Source organism: Hylobates moloch, unplaced genomic scaffold, assembly GCF_009828535.3.
Source record: "Hylobates moloch isolate HMO894 unplaced genomic scaffold, HMol_V3 SCAFFOLD_10, whole genome shotgun sequence".
Taxonomy (NCBI): Eukaryota; Metazoa; Chordata; class Mammalia; order Primates; family Hylobatidae; genus Hylobates; species Hylobates moloch.
In genome coordinates, this window is record NW_026652285.1 from 17,293,118 (window position 1) to 17,308,475 (window position 15,358).

Below are 15,358 nucleotides of genomic sequence, written 5' to 3' on the forward strand. Positions count from 1 at the left end.
ATATTCTGTCTATTTTCTATCTATCTATATCATCTATCTATCTATACACATATAGATTCCACAAGATGTGGGATTCAGGGAGGGTAGACTCAGACCCTTGGTGGCAAGAGTCCGCAGGTAGCTTCCTAAATGCTGACGGAGCTAAAGCACCCAGACTTCTTGAGCACACCTTTTTCTGTAGGGTGCTTTTGGTTTTTTATTTTTTTTGAGACAGAGTCTCACTCTGTCGCCCAGGCTGGAGTGCAGTGGTGCAATCTAGGCTCACTGCAGGCTCCGCCTCCTGGGTTCATGCCATTCTCCTGCCTCAGCCTCCCGAGTAGCTGGGACTACAGGTGCCCGCCACCATGCCTGGCTAATTTTTGTATTTTTAGTAGAGATGGGATTTCACCATGTTAGCCAGGATGGGGGTTCTTTTTTTTTCTTGAGATAGTCTCTTGCTCTTTCATTCAGGCAGGCAGTGGCATGATCTCAGCTCACTGCAACCTCCACCTCCTGGGTTCAAGTGATTCTCCTGCCTCAGCCCCATGAGAAGCTGGGACTATAGGTGTGCGCCACCACGCCCAGGTAATTTTTGTATTTTTAGTAAAGACGGGTTTTCGCCATGTTGGTCAGGCTGGTCTTGAACTCCTGATCTTGTGATCTGCTTGCCTCAACCTCCCAAAGTGCTGGGAATACAGGCGTGAGCCACTGTGCCTGCCTGAGGGTGTTCTTTTGTGAAAGTGTTTTGACTCCTTTATGCCTCATGCCACCCGTGAAAGAAAGCTGTCTTCTGCCTGTGTCAGATAAGATCTGCAGTCGGCCTAAAAGCATAGAGCTAGACAGTAGTAAAGTACAGCGCTCCCTCCAGAGTGAATGATTCCCGGTCTGAGGCAGATCCTTGGGGACTGCAGCTTACACTTTTATTGCAGAACATGGCCTGAATTCTGCAAGTTATGACTAGCACTGAATGAGGTGCAGGTGTGCGAGACTTGCAGAGTATGGGGTTAACAGCCCCATTGTTTGCACACAACTCTAGGAGGCACCATCTAGACTATGTGAATGTGACCCCCGAAGTCATGCAGTGACAGTGTATTTATTTATTTATTTATTTACTTTGAGACAGAGTCTCACTATGTTTCCCAGGCTGGAGTTCAGTGGCGCAATCTCAGCTCACTGCAACCTCCACCTCCCAGGTTCAAGTGATTCTTCTGCCTGAGCCTCCCAAGTAGCTGGGACTACAGGTGTGCACCATCATGCCCAACTAATTTTTTTTTTTTTGAGATGGAGTTTTGCTCATTGTTGCCCAGGCTGGAGTGTGGTGGTGCAATCTCAGCTCACTGCAAACTCTGCCTCCTGGGTTCAAGCGATACTTGTCTCAGCCTTCAAAGTAGGTGTGATTATAGGCGCCCGCCACCACGCCCAGCTAATTTTTGTATTTTTAGTAGAGACTGTTTCACCATGTTGGCCAGGCTGGTGTTGAACTCCTGACCTCAGGTGATCCACCCGCCTTGCCTCCCAAAGTGTTGGGATTACATGCGTGAGCCACCGCGCCCGGCTCCTTATATTTTTTTGTAGATACAGGGTGTCTCCCTTTGTTGCCCAGGGTGATCTCCAACTCAGGCTCCCAAAGTGCTGGGATTATAGGCGTCAGCCACTGTTCCCGGTCAGGTGTGTAGTTGGGATTCTGGAAGGGTGTTTCAGCCTGTTGGCTGAAAGCATGTATGCTGCTGGCAGCCCATGGTTGCCTCTACCAGTCTCCAGGCATCACCGTACCAAGATGGTTTATCTGGTGAAGAGGCCCAGCTCTAGTTTCTCACCTAGGCAGCAGGGCCCCATTTCTCCCTAGGTAAGTCAATTTGACCTTTTTGAAAAGATTGGGCTGATGATGGCCTCCCCAGCCTGGCTCACTGAGGCTTAGTCCTGTCCTGTCACCCGTAGAGACCCGTAGAGGGGTTTTTTTTTTTTTTTTTTTTAATCTCCCTCTGTTGCCAAGTCGGAGTGCAATGGCGCCATCTTGGCTCACTGCAACCTCCGCCTCCCGGGTTCAAGTGATTCTCCTGCCTCAGCCTCCCGAGTAGTTGGGACTACAGGTGCGTGTCACTACACCCGGCTAATTTTTTTTGTATTTTTAGTAGAGATGGGGGTTTCACCATGTTAGCCAGGATGGTCTCGATCTCCTGACCTTGTGATCCGCCCACCTTGACCTCCCAAAATGCTAGGATTACAGGCATGAGTAAGCCACTTCGCCCAGCCCAAGGCCTTTTTTTTTGAGACAGGGTCTGGCTCTGCCACACAGGCTGGAGTGCAGTAGTGCAATCTCGGCTCACTTTAACCTCTGCCTCCTGGGCTCAAGCCATCCTCCCACCTCAGCCTCCTGAGTAGCTAGTCGTGTGCAGCAGAGGCTGAGTTTTTTTTTTAAACCCTCAGCCTCTGCATGGGAAGAGAAAGAACTAGTCCTTGAACCTTCCCTTACTAATGATTCTCGTACATACAGCCTCTTCTCAGGGCTAGGCAAGACAGTAAGGCACTGTGTGCTGACCAATTCATTTAATCTTTACAACAAATCTGGGAGGTGAGCTGGTTTCACCAATGACGGTAATGGAGGCCCTATGTAGCTCAGAAACTTGCCAAAAGCAAGCACAAGGACCCACACCTATTGCCAGAACTAGAGGGAGCTACAATTTCTAGGGACTACTGGAGTTTAAAACAGAATCGAGGCCCTGTCCGAACCTGCAGAAGAATCACTGATAAGTCAGTCACTCCTCTGTTCGTGTTTCATCGGTGAAACGTGGATAATCACACGCACCCACTGAGGCCCGTAAAAAAAGCCGATGAGAGACAGGAGAAAATCCAAGTGCCTTGAACATCTTGAAGGCCCCTTTTGCTCAACATCCAGTCCCTGGATGTGGCTGGGGTTCGGAGTTAGAAAGCATTCACTAAGCACTTACTCTGGGCCAAGAACATGCATTGCCTCATTAACTCCTCTAGAACCCACAAAGCCAGTTACTGTGATAAGAAGCATTTCACTTGACAGTTCTTTTCAATGAAATAATAATGCACGTAAAGTGCTTAGCAGTGTCAGTACCTACTACCATTAGACCAAGAAAGACCTGCCTAGGGTAGAGGTACTAGTCTGGTGGGGCTGACCAGGGACTCCAGCCTTATGAAACATCCAGGCCGTACACTTCCCGCATTTCATCGGCAGAGGGCAGTGGCAGGGACCGTCTTCCACACAAAGCCCGATGCAGTTTTCCTGGCGTCCATCAGAGGGCGAGCCAGCAGGGCAGCTGGATCCTAGGGCCAGACCCAGGCAGCGGCCCTTCTCTGACTGGTCCTTTCTTTGCCTTCAGTTTGGCTGAGCCTCCCAGGGACCTAACCAACCCAGGTAAGTCAGGCTGGAAGCAAATTAATAAATACAATTCCGGATTTATTAAAAATCAGGGCTCCCCGCTGTGCCCTCCTGGCACTAAGGAAATAAATAACCAGAGGGGGCACAGCTAGGGAAAGGGGGAAAAATCAGATCTCAAGACAGACTCTTTGAACTACCCTTTCTCCCTCCCCAACTCCCACCCCCCTATGGCTCTTGGGACATAGCACCTGAGCAGGCACCTCAGTCCGGGTAGAGTGTGACCGGCACCAAGGCATGTCTGCCCTACCCAAGAAGGGAGACAGGCCCTGGGGTCACTTGTTTCCAGCCCTTGATGACCCCAAGACCTGTTCCCACAGGGGCCAGGGCTGAAGCACCAATTGGAGGCACCTGAGGGTGGTGGTTGGGGGAGGGAGAATGGGGTAACAGAACCTAGGCAGCAGAAGCAGCTGACGGGGGTCCGGCCCCCTCTCCAAGTTCAGCCAGTGCCTGACTGAGGTCATGCCCCATCGTCCTTTCCCCTCGAACCCCGCCTGCACTCAGCTGAGGATCTTCCGGGGCAGTTCAACAGCAGCACGGATGAACACTGCATCATCCCGCACATAGTTTCGCTTTCGAATGTCCTGGTGGGAGATGAACTTGGGATAACCAAAGCCCAGAGAACTCTCATCCAGGGAGCCCCGCCACGTGCCCGGCTTCTGGAAATTCTTCCAGTTTGGGTCGGGGTGGAAGGTCTCAGTGACGTGCTGTGGTTTAGCCAGCCCAGGGTCGCTCTGATCCAGCAGGGAGAAGGTGACACGGCGGGCAAAGGGCCACTCAAGGAGATTGTCAAAGGCACCAGGCAACACACGAATGTACAGTGAGAGGTGTGTGCCCTCGCCACTGCCATTGCCATTGAGGAATGCAGACACCTGCAGCTTGTAACCATACTTATGTGTGTAGAAGGCTGGGCTGAAGCACTCAAGGTTGGGCTTGGCCTTGGCCTCCTGTAGCCGCCGTCCATAGCTGCCAATCTTCCAGATGAGCACGCCATCACTGCCCACTGATAGCTCCTCCAGCTCTCGCCGGAGCTCCTGCAGCTCCTGCCGTTGCCGGCTCACCAGGGCACACATCATGGCCAGATGTGGCTTCACACTCTCGTCCACATGCCGTGCCATTGCCAGCTTAGGGCACTGTTGGCAAAGCCCCAGGCCATGGGGGAAGGGAGGAGAGTTATCAGTAGGGGAAGGTCCAGGGAGAGGAGAGGAGTGGGTACAGGGTAGCAGGCACCGAGCTCTACGTGAGGAAGACAGAGGGTGTTAGGAAGAGGCTGGAGCTGGCAGCAGAGGGAAAGACTGAGGGTTTCAGAGCAGCACAGCAGGGACTACCAAGGCCTAAGTGGCATCAGGAAGCTGAGCCTCTGTCTAGGGCTTCAAGGGCAAAAGGGAGCTAACAGGAAAAGGGGCATCTCACCCTGTGCTTGCAGCCGGAGTCTTTGAATGGGCAGAGCACCAGGGCGGTGTTACAGCTGTCCTTCAGATGGCCTGGCAGGTCCTCCCGAGCCACAGTGCCCACACCACACTGGTTGGGGCAGGAAACAGGCAGCCTTGGGCACTGGTACTGGTGGCTCTGCGGCCACAGAGGCAGAGAGGCAGGAGTCAATATCCTGACTCCCTGTCACCTACCCTGCAACCCACAGTTCAGGAAGGGCCTCACCTGGATGGTGTCAAAGACGAACTCCTTAGTGCAGTAGGTGCAGGGCTGAGTGCGCTTGGGGCACTCAGAGGTGGCATGCTGGGCCAGCAGCCGCCGCATCATGCGGGCACCACACTTATTCTCACAGTAGACACTCTCCTGGGGACACATACCCTCATGGCTCTGTGGAAATGTCAGAGGTGCTGAGTTAAGGGATGCCTAGACCATCAGGTACCCCTCCTCCACATTCAGCCAGACCCCACCCACCTCATAGGCCTCCCCACTGAAGTCACAGCCACAAAACTCGCACTTGAGGCGCCGCTTGGGGCAGTCGTGCTGCAAGTGGGCCGGTAGATCACGGCGGCTCAGCTTCATGGGGCAGCGATTAGGGCAGGGAATGACGTTGAAGCTGCAGGTATTCAGGTGGCCCTGGTGGGAAGGCTGCAATTAGTGTCTGCCAAGGGAGAGGTGGTGCCAACCCTCACATCAGAGCCTCACCTGTAGATGACGTAGTGGCCCACTCCAGCGGCAGCCCTCCTCACTGTGGATGCAGCGGATAGGCAGGCCCAATACTTGTACTTCCAGCTCCGGGTCTGGGTAGATCTGGGGGTGGGGATGGGGGAACTGGCCAGGGTCAGAGCTGACTGCAGTGCCCAGTTCCCACCCCCAGACCCAACTGGGCTGGCTCTACCTTGGAGCCTGTAATAGCCTCTCTTAGGCTCTTTGCCCCTCTGAGTCCAGGGATGAAGGGCACAGCAGGCAGCGTCTGCTCTGATGCTGGGTCCTAACATGCCTGCAGAGGACGCTTCCTTCGAAGAGGCAGCCAATCAGCCTGCTCAATCCCAGGCTGTCCCCGGGGCTCCGCTTCCTTCCCCCTGGTGGAGGGATACTGGCCCTCAGCCACAGGTCTGGCTTGCCATCGGAAGGGGAGGGAACACTTCTTGCAGGCACAGAGCAGCTCTGTGCACCCCTACAGGCTGGGCATTGTGCCTGCCCTCCAGGGCAAACAGGGGCCTCGTTTGCAAACTGGCCTGGTGGGAGGGAACAGGCTACCTTTGTGGAGGCGCACCATCCCAAGGCTTTTGGTTGACACTGGCCCTGAGCCCACTGCTGCCAGCAGTTCCGGCCTCCAAGGGCAACAGACTGTGCTTGGGCTTCTTCCTGGCAGTGTGGACTCACCTTGGCATAGTCCAGAGGAAGCTGGTCCTCAGGGCACTTGAAGACTCCTTCACTGAAATGGGGGAGGGGCAGGGTCAAGGCTTCTCATTAGGGGAAAGGGAGGCCTGGCCCCACCCCCTCTACCGAGGCAGCCTCCCTTCCTCACCAGACCGGTTCCCAACCAGCCCAAGTGAGACAAAAGGGCAAGCAGAGGCCTGAGGGGCTCTACTTCCCCAGGATGGCAGAAGACCCCAGCGCCTGTCCTGGGAAGGGGGGTCTGGGCCTAGAGGAGGCACAGACAGCTGCCTCAGTCAGGACTTGGCCAACAGGTGGCAGCTGGCACCCCCTGCCCCAGGATGGCAGCTGGACTGGGAAAGGAACAGGCTGCACAGTCACCCCCTCCCCCTAGGTTAGTTTTCATTGGCTGGGCTGAAAGCTGACTGGGAGGGGCAACAGGGATGGGCTGAGATTAAGTGGCAGGGCTGCTCAGTCCCCAGGAAGGTCCTCTGCCAAGAACCAGGGCAAAGGTCAGCTTGCGGCCACCTTACCCTGCCCTGCTCCTTTGAGGGTGTGTCTCCCACAGAAAAGGGGAGGAAAGGCATGCTCCTTGGCACTTGTTTACACTCCCACCCGGCTCTTGCCACCTGCCTCTGAGAAGGGGTAGAATGCCCCCATTTTACAGATGAAACAAAAAGGCTTACAGGTGAAGCAGCACCTGGCTATGTGTGTCTGACTCCACAGCTCAGACAGGCTCTGCTACACCACACACCCAAGGAAGAGAAGCTGGGGCAAGGAAAAATGTCCAGCAAGCACAGCTAAGACTCTGGGCACTGCTCAGTGGGCTTCTGAAGCCTGGTGACCGTCCCCTCCTGCTAGCTGCCCGCCTTCTCCTGCACCAAACCCTACCTGGCTGTCAGCACCCAAGGAGCCTGTTGGCATGCTTCTTTCTGTCGACATGCCCTTGCTGACCCCAGCCAGGGCCAGTCGCACGTGCCTGGCATGGCTCAGGCAGAGCAAGGGCTCACCCAGCAGGACTCAGGACCCTGGGGCAGGGCATTCCTGGCAGGTCTGAGTCAGGTAGGTGGAAGGCAGGCAGGGAGCGAGGCGGACCCAGAGCTAGCATGGGAGCCCAGTTCTAGAGGCACTCTCCAGGACCCGGGCAGTCCATGCCCCAACTGCCCCAAGGATTTCTAGCACCCACCTCCTCCCCTTGATCCCACTACCACTGGCCATGCTTCAATGCCAAGGACAATACAAGTGCAGGCACTGAAGGGGTGTGTCTGCCCACAAGGCAACCAGCCTTCCTGGGCCAACCTAACAGCTCAGGCAAGAGTGGGGAAAGAGGGGTGGGCCCAGGGGGAGGGGGTCCACTTGGCTGCTTCAGGAATGTGCTGACTTAGTGGTTTTGGAGAAAGGGAGGGGATGGAGGCAAGTCCCTAGGCTTCAGGCAGAAGCTTAGCCTGCAGCTTGGGGCCCAGCCAGGGCTGTGGACACCCTCACTTGTGCTTGTACTGTGGCGGGTGAGGAGCAGGGCCCACCCAACCACCTCTCTCCCCTGTTCAGAAGCCTCAGTAACACAGCTCAGGCACTGGGGGATGGGGGACAGGCAGGGCAGAGGCTGCTCCAGGCTGTGCAGTGGAGGCCAAGGCCCAGGGAAGAAGACAGGATGGGGGGGAGGGGGTGTGGGAGTGGGAGAGGAAGAGGGGATTTCCGGGAGGGGGAGGGGCAGAGAGGGGGCCAAGACGGTGGTGGAAAGAATCGGGCCAGTCGGCCCCCTCCCCCGCTCCTTCCCCGAGGCAGTCAGGGTGGGTCAGCTGTGGGGGTTCGGGGGGCTCAGCTGGCCTCATCTGGAACCCAGAGGGCCGGGGAAGAGCAGCGGCGGAGACAATGGGGCTGTGTCTGTAGGAGAGTAAATGTGTACACTGCCGAGGGGGAGGGGGCAGTCCCGCAGCTTGTGCCGGAGCATATGTGAGGGCAGGAGCCGGCCCAGGCTGTGGGGAACAGAAAACAAAGGGCCTGCTGAGATTTCCGCCAGTAGGAGCTACGGAGGACCGAGCGAGGGAGGGAGGCACGGAGGGAGGGAGCACTGGAGGCAGGCGTCCTAGAGGTACTATCCCTGCCGGGCCCTCGATCCCCTCGTCCCAGCAAACAGCCAGGCAGTGGCCGACTCGGCCTTCCCCTGCGCTCTGGGGGCATGACCTCCGAAGAGTCGGGGCTCCTTCACCCTGCTTCCCACACCCGGGCCTGAGGGGTTCCCTGCGTGAGCAGGAGATTCAAGACACCACAGGGCGCCCCGAAACTTGATGGATGCCCCAGCCAAGGGCTGACCTGCGTCCTGAGAGGGCAGCGGGAGTTCAGTAACACGAATGCGACCCCCTTCTTCATGACTTATGGACCACCCGCCTTACTCCAGCCCCCGGGAGAGAGGGGAGACGCCTAGAGGGGTCCTTCTTCGAGGGAGGATTCAGTCCTTCCTCCGTTGTGTGTTCATAAGCAGTCCGAGTTTAAATCCTAGTTAAGCCTTTAAGTAACTATGTGACCCTGGGCAAGTCGCAGCCTTTCTTTGAATCTCGTTTCATGATCTGTGAAATGGGAGAACAATAGCTACCGTTCTCTGAACGTTCGAAGAATCGGAAGAGGTTAGATGGGGGAAAGCTCCGGAGGCTCAAACTGCCACGCGGGAGCGGGTTTTGTCCTCTTCCCCCAGGATTCAAAGTTCAAGGCTGAGGCCGCGCCGGGTCTCAGGTGATGGGGAAGGGCCTCTTCCCCTCCCGACCCCGAGAGAAGGCACCGAGGTCTTCCGCCCTGGGCCGGACAGTTGGGACCCGCCCGGACCCCTCGGATTCCTGCGGGGGGCCTCCCTCTGGGCTTGACGTCATCCCTCCCCGTGACGTCACGGGGCGCCCCTGAGGTCACAGGGTCGCAGCGGAGACAAAGGCCCGGCTTGCCCCGGGCCCGAGCCCCTCCCCAGGCGGCGCCCCCCGCCCCGCCCCCGCTGCCCCCTGCTCCCCGGCCCGCACCTGAGGAACTCCTGCAGGCAGGTGTCGCAGAAACGGTGGCCGCAGGTGGAAACTTGCACTGGCTCGCGCATGGGCTTCCCGCACAGTGGGCACAGCAGCCGTCGCTTGGGCTTCTCCAGGAACTTGTAGTCGAAGCCAGGCATGGCGGGCGAGCGGCCGGCACGGGCGAGCGGGGCCAGGCACGCGGCGGCCCCACAGCCCGCGCCTCGCTGGAGCGGTGCTCCCGGCTCCGGGCGGCGCCGACTGGCGGTCGCTGCCAGGGCTCGGCTGTGAAGCCCGCCCGCCGGAAGAGGGGGCGGGGCCGCGGCCGCGGGGTCCTAATGCGCGCTCTCGCGGCCCCGCCCACCCCTGAGTGCATGGTTTTTGGGTCTGGTGACCGCCAGTCTCGCCCACCCACGGGATCATGGGCTTTTCTTTCCCCTGGGGGAGAGAGATCGTGGCTCCGCTTCTCCCCAGAGCCCGCGGGCCCCGGGGGACTGCGGGTCGGAAAAGGGGGCGGGCCGCGCCGCAGTTTTCTTCTCCAGAGGCAACAGCTCTGCCTCCGGGGCCGTGAGCAGCCCAGGAACCGCGGCCCCAGCTTCCAGGTGCTAGGCAGCCGAAGCCTGGCAACCAGCTCCGGGGAGCCCAGCTGGGGCGGGGAGGCTGGACTGGGCGCTGGGCCGAGGAACCTCGGCCCCAGCCTCCGGCTGCGCCTACATTCCTCCCTTGGCCGCAGCCCTGCCACCGAGGTTGGGCCCAGCCCAGTCCTGGGGTGCCTGGTCGCCACCCCTACCCCTGAAGACACCACACTCCAGGCAGGCAGCTGATATTTTTATTGGCTTTACTTCCTGTCCTCTGGGAAACCGGTCTGGTCCCACCAGCTACCCATTCTCTCAACTGTTTCTGGGGAAAGGCATGGGGTGACTGGCAATCTCCAGCGCGGATCTTTTCTGCAGCAGACACTTAGTGGCTCCTGCCCTCCTGCTGGGGAAGAGAGGCAAGCCGGCGTCTAGCAAATCCTGCCTCAGGATGAAAGTGTGGGGGAGGTGGCAGCACTCCCGGGGACCGCCCTGCCCCAGGCTATGCAGAAGCCAGGCAGGCCTAATGGCCAGTCCAGGCAGACCCTGGCTTGCCCTGCTCCAAAGCATGGCGATAGAGTCCCGGTGAGCACCAAAGACTTTTTTTTTTTGAGAGGGAGTCTTGCTCTGTCATCCAGGCTGGAGTGCAGTGGTCCGATCTGGGCTCACTGCAAACTTCACCTCCCGGGTTCAAGGGATTCTCCTGCCTTAGCCTCCAGAGTAGCTGGGATTACAGGCACCCGTCACCATGCCTGGTTAATTTTTGTATTTTTAGTAGAGACAGGGTTTCACCATGTTGGACAGGTTGGCCTCAATCTATTGACCTCCAGTGATCCGCCGGCCTTGGCCTCCCAAAGTGCTGGAATTACAGGTGTGAGCCACCACACCCAGCCTTATTTTCTTCTTCTTCTATTTTTTTTTTTTTTTTTTTTGGTGGAGACAGAAGTCTCGCTATGGTCCCCAGGCTGGTCTCCCAACTCCTGCCCACAAGGGATCCTCCTGGCTTGGCCTCCCAAAGCACTGCCTATGCAGGTGTGAGCCACCGCCGCCAGCCCAGACTTATTTTCTTATTTTCTAACTGGGCTAGGGGAAAGGATAGGGTCTGTGTGGAGCTACAGCTGCCTTCAGCCTTTTTTGGTTTTTTTTGAGACGGAGTCTGGCTCTGTCGCCAGGGTGGAGTGCAGTGGCACCATCTCGGTTCACTGCAAGCTCCGCCTCCCGGGTTCACGCCATTCTCCTGCCTCAGCCTCCCGAGCAGCTGGGACTACAGGCGCCTGCCGCCACGCCCAGATAATTTTTTTGTATTTTTAGTAGAGATGGGGTTTCACCATGTTAGCCGGGATGGTCTCGATCTCCTGACCTCGTGATCTGCCCACCTCAGCCTCCCAAAGTGCTGGGATTACAGGCGTGAGCCACGGCACCCAGCTGCCTTCAGCCTTTTTATGGCAAGGCTCTGGAGGCCATCCTACTTCCAAAGGCTAGGTCTGCCTTCTAACTCTAGCCAGGCTGGACCCTGGGGACACTGACAGAAGGGAGGAAGGGGTAGGAAGGGCAAAGAGGTGGTGGGAGAAAAAAGTGGTTGAGGTTTCCATATCCAAGGCCAAAAGCAGAGCAGGGGTTTTGCCAGCCCTGATACCCCATGATGACACAATCCAGGAGACGGCTGCAAGTCATGCCTTGGGCACCTGCACTTTTCAGAACACTCAGAGGAGAAGCAATATCAGGGTGGTCCAGAGGTGTATCCAGGTTCCTCAGGGGGGGACCGGCTCATCTGTGACTGCTGGAGGGTACCGAAGAGAAACCCTTGCAGCTTCTGAGGGCAGTGCCTCCAGAAATCATCACCCACCTCCCACTCCCACTGGGCCCTGGATTCTGGACCCTGTTAGGCCATAAAGAGAGGTTCAGCATCAACGGGACTCAGCAGTAGGAGAAAGAATGCATGTGAGCCCTGGGGAGCAGTGGAGGCAGCCCTTCCATGAGGCCCAAGAAGCACCTGCCTTGGCCACCCCAGGCAGGAAGCTTCAAGCTTTTTACCTGCAGCTTCTGCTTTTTTTCTCTGGGGGCTAAAGATGCTTTTGGTGATGTGGGCATCTGTGAACACTGGGGATGGGAGTGTGGACAGGGGCCAGCTGGGCTGTGTGGTGAAGTGGGAAAAGTTACAACTCACGTCGAACAGCCAGGAGGGTGTTTCCATGGCAACAGGACACAGAAGTCACCGTGTAAGGGTGTGTCTCATCCAACTGCACTGGCCGAGGGAGTCCGGCATCCTCATCCCTCCTTCCCAATCGACCTCGCGCCCCTTTGCCCCAAGAGTACACTTCGCCCTCTGCCAGGAAGAATCCCCAGGAGGGAAGTGGGAAGTGGGCACAGCCCGAGCAGGATCTCCCCTCCCACATTGCCAGGATGGCCCCTGGGAGGCTCCAGAGTCCAGTGGCCCTGAATAGCAACCCCCACCCCCCACTGCTCATGGCACTGTGCCCCCACCATGCTCAGTCCTCACCTGCCCCAATAGCTACAGTGAAGGCATCCCCACAGGCTACCATTGTCATCTTGATGCCCTCAAGGCCTTGGACCTTACAGGGTGCCCGACTGCCTCGGCGAGCATTGGTGCCTAACTGCCCGTGCTGATTACTGCCAAAAGTGTAGCAATCACCCGAGGCTATGGGGGAGAGGAAGGAAAGGGGTGCTTCAACAGGGTACCAAGGAGACCATGAGTCCCCCTCTGACCTCCAGAGCCCAAGTCCTGCTCACCAGTCACAGCAGCTGAGTGAGCAGTGCCCAGGTCTATACTCAGCAGAGGCTCCTGGTCCAGGGGTGCAGAGCCTAGTAGTGTGAAGCTCAGGGCCTCCTCCACTTGCTGGTGGGGGACAGGCTCCTCCCCCAGGGAGAGGTGGTCCAGGCCCAGCTTGTTGAACCTGAGGGCAGAGCCAGAAGCCAAATCCAACTAACAAGACAGTTTGGGCAGGAGCTGGTGCACCAGGAGACAGATCCCACCCTGGGTTGAACCAATAGCACCCTCAACCCCCTCAATTCTGGTCTTTGGTAAAAGGTAGGCAATGATGGACGGAGCACTTGCAGCCAAGGAGTGCTGGGGGCAGGTTAATCATCCTGATGATCTATTCACCTGTTGCTCCCACAGGCTAGGGCTTGGCCAGGCACAGTGAGGATCATGGAGGAGTCGATGCCACATACAACTCGCTGAGCTTCCTGTCCTGGGGGCATGGGCACCTGCTGGGGGCAGCTGTGGGACTCCCTGGTGCCTAGTCCCAGTCTGCCTACAAGAAGAAACCCAGAAGGAGTTAATTTGAGCTTCAGTGGGGGTGATGCCAGAATGAGGAGGGCCCACTGAGGGGAGAGAACAGCATGAGTTCTCTGTTCTCTCAGTCCCAAATGCCTTTCCTAGGCCCCTCAGCTGGTTAAAATCCTCCTTCTTTATTTATTTTTTATTTTTATTTTTCGAGACCAAGTCTCACTCTGTCGCCAAGGCTGGAGTGCAAGGGTACAATCTTCGCTCACTGCAACCTCCGCCTCCCGGGTTCAAGCGATTCTCCTGCCTCAGCCTCCTGAATAGCTGGGATTACAGGTATGCACCACCATGCCCAGCTAATTTTTTTATTTTCAGTAGAGACGGGGTTTTACCATGTTGGCCAGGCTGGTCTCGAACTCCTGACCTCATGATCCACCTGCCTCGGCCTCCCAAAGTGCTGGGATTACAGGCGTTAGCCACCGCGCCGGCTCAAAATCTTCTTTCTTTGAAGCCCTGTTCAGATGCCATCTCTCTCCTCCAGTTGACATTACTGTTCACTGAATTCCACACCTCTGCACCGGGGTGTAGCCCTGATGCCATCTGTTCTCTGGCATGCTGGCAATGTCATCTTTCTCCCACTAGACTGAGTCCTCCAGGAAGATAGGAACCCATCAGTGTCATCTCTAGTTTCAGTTCCCAGCCTGATGCCTGACCCAAAGAGGACCTCAATAAAAATTAGTGGATGGGCCAGGCGTGGTGGCTCACGCCTGTAATCCCAGCACTTTGGGAGGCTGAGGCATGTGGATCATGAGGTCAGGAGTTCGAGACCAGCCTGGCCAAGATGGTGAAACCCCGTCTCTACTAAAAATACAAAAATTTGCTCGGCGTGGTGGCGGGTGCCTGTAATGCCAGCTACTTGGGAGGGTGAGGCAGGAGATTCACTTGAACTCCGTGGTGGAGGTTGCAGTGAGCTGAGATCACGCCACTGCACTCTAGCCTGGGTAACAAAGCGAGACTCCATCTCAAAATAAAATAAAAAAACAGGTGTATGAATGAAATTTCTTTCATTACCTCATAAACACCTGAAAGAAGCCACATCTCCATCTCATCTCAGCACCCAGCACAGGGTGTGCACATAGTCAGTGTAAAATAAGGTTTGTTGAATGAATGAAGAGAATTTGAGAGAAAAGAGGGAAGAGAGAATGTGCTGTGAGGTGGAAGGTGGGTATGAAGGGGAGAAAGTCATCGCTGAGGATGCTGTGAGATGGGGCCTAGAGGCTGGAGCTTACCGCTGTCTCCACGGCCCCAGGCAAATAGTTCTCGCTCAGTAGACAGGGCCAGCACATGAGAGGCCCCACAGGCCACCTGCACCATCTCATAGCCCAGCAAAGCCTCCACAATGGTGGGCTAGAGAGGAGAGGAAGCAAGGAGAAACTGGGCAAAGGGTCTGGAGCCATCTGGCTTCAACACCCCCTGTAGGGACAAAGCTGGAGGCTACATATTCTCAGGAGGTGGCTGCGTCTTTAACTCCAGCCATACACACCGCCAGGTGGGCAACCATTGGGGAAGCCTGGTTTTTCTGTACTTCCCCCGATGTAGGTGGCCCAGAGCAGGTGCAGCTGGGAAGCTAGAGGAACCTGTGGTTGCTGGGAACTCCCCTGCCCCCAATCTGGTGTCAGCACACAGATGTGGGCTCTCCGCCATCCCCCAACTTCCCCCTCCCCAAGGCACATGTGACACCCACCTGGCTGATGTCAGTGAGGCTGCTGTGGCCTAGGCACCCATTGCTGCCACTGCCGAAAGTCATGATGATGCCTCGGTCTGGGGAGAAGGGCAGTGAGGAAGGAGGAGGGAAAGAAGTTAAACAGTCTTTCCAGATAGCCCGGTCCTCCAGTGGGTTGCAGCAGCAAAATAAAGTTGGGGACCAGGGCTGGAAGGATGGGATAGTAAGAGAAAAGGATATGAATCTCTTCAAACGTATGTGACTTTGGACAAGTGACACCCTCTCTGAGCCTTAGCGTCCCTACTTGTCAAATGAGGATAATATAATAACTGCCTTGCCAGGCCTGTCCATAGGGTAAAGGAGGTTGTATAAAGAAATCTCCTCGAGCCGGGCGCGGTGGCTCACGCTTGTAATCCCAGCACTTTGGGAGGCCGAGGCGGGCGGATCACGAGGTCAGGAGATCGAGACCACGGTGAAACCCCGTCTCTACTAAAAATACAAAAAATTAGCCGGGCGAGGTGGCGGGCGCCTGTAGTCCCAGCTACTTGGAGAGGCTGAGGCAGGAGAATGGCGTGAACCCGGGAGGCGGAGCTTGCAGTGAGCCGAGATCGTGCCACTGCACTCCAGCCTGGG

At 56.8% G+C, this 15,358-nt stretch overlaps 2 protein-coding genes across 6 annotated transcripts in view; both read right to left on the reverse strand.

Annotated features, from left to right (window-relative positions):
• Positions 1-2,511: 2,511 nt before the first annotated feature.
• TRAF4 (TNF receptor associated factor 4) lies at positions 2,512-9,443 on the reverse strand. 2 transcript variants are annotated; one of them, XM_032163172.2, is made up of 7 exons: positions 9,199-9,443; positions 6,200-6,251; positions 5,519-5,623; positions 5,288-5,449; positions 5,042-5,203; positions 4,799-4,954; positions 2,512-4,518 (listed from the first exon to the last, which is right to left on the reverse strand). In XM_032163172.2, the coding sequence occupies exons 1-7, from the start codon at positions 9,339-9,341 to the stop codon at positions 3,886-3,888; spliced, it is 1,413 nt and encodes a 470-aa protein (XP_032019063.1). In that variant the 5' UTR covers positions 9,342-9,443; the 3' UTR covers positions 2,512-3,885. The 2 variants fall into 2 exon arrangements, with proteins under 2 accessions (XP_032019063.1, XP_058301738.1); XM_058445755.1 differs by lacking the exon at positions 9,199-9,443 and adding an exon at positions 7,085-8,494 and having other exon boundaries at positions 2,522-4,518.
• Positions 9,444-10,001: 558 nt separating this feature from the next.
• Positions 10,002-15,358, reverse strand: part of NEK8 (NIMA related kinase 8) — a 13,876-nt gene continuing 8,519 nt past the window's right edge. For 2 of the 4 annotated variants that reach the window (XM_058445749.1, XM_058445750.1), the window contains 7 exons: positions 14,747-14,823; positions 14,292-14,409; positions 12,880-13,030; positions 12,507-12,670; positions 12,256-12,414; positions 11,923-12,081; positions 10,002-10,161 (listed from right to left, as the gene is read on the reverse strand). In XM_058445749.1, coding sequence (XP_058301732.1) covers positions 10,019-10,161; positions 11,923-12,081; positions 12,256-12,414; positions 12,507-12,670; positions 12,880-13,030; positions 14,292-14,409; positions 14,747-14,823 — 971 coding nt within the window. In that variant the 3' untranslated portion in view covers positions 10,002-10,018. Of the gene's footprint in view, positions 11,536-11,922; positions 12,082-12,255; positions 12,415-12,506; positions 12,671-12,879; positions 13,031-14,291; positions 14,410-14,746; positions 14,824-15,358 lie in introns of all 4 variants that reach the window. The other 2 variants (XR_009215342.1, XM_032163173.2) reach the window with 2 other exon arrangements.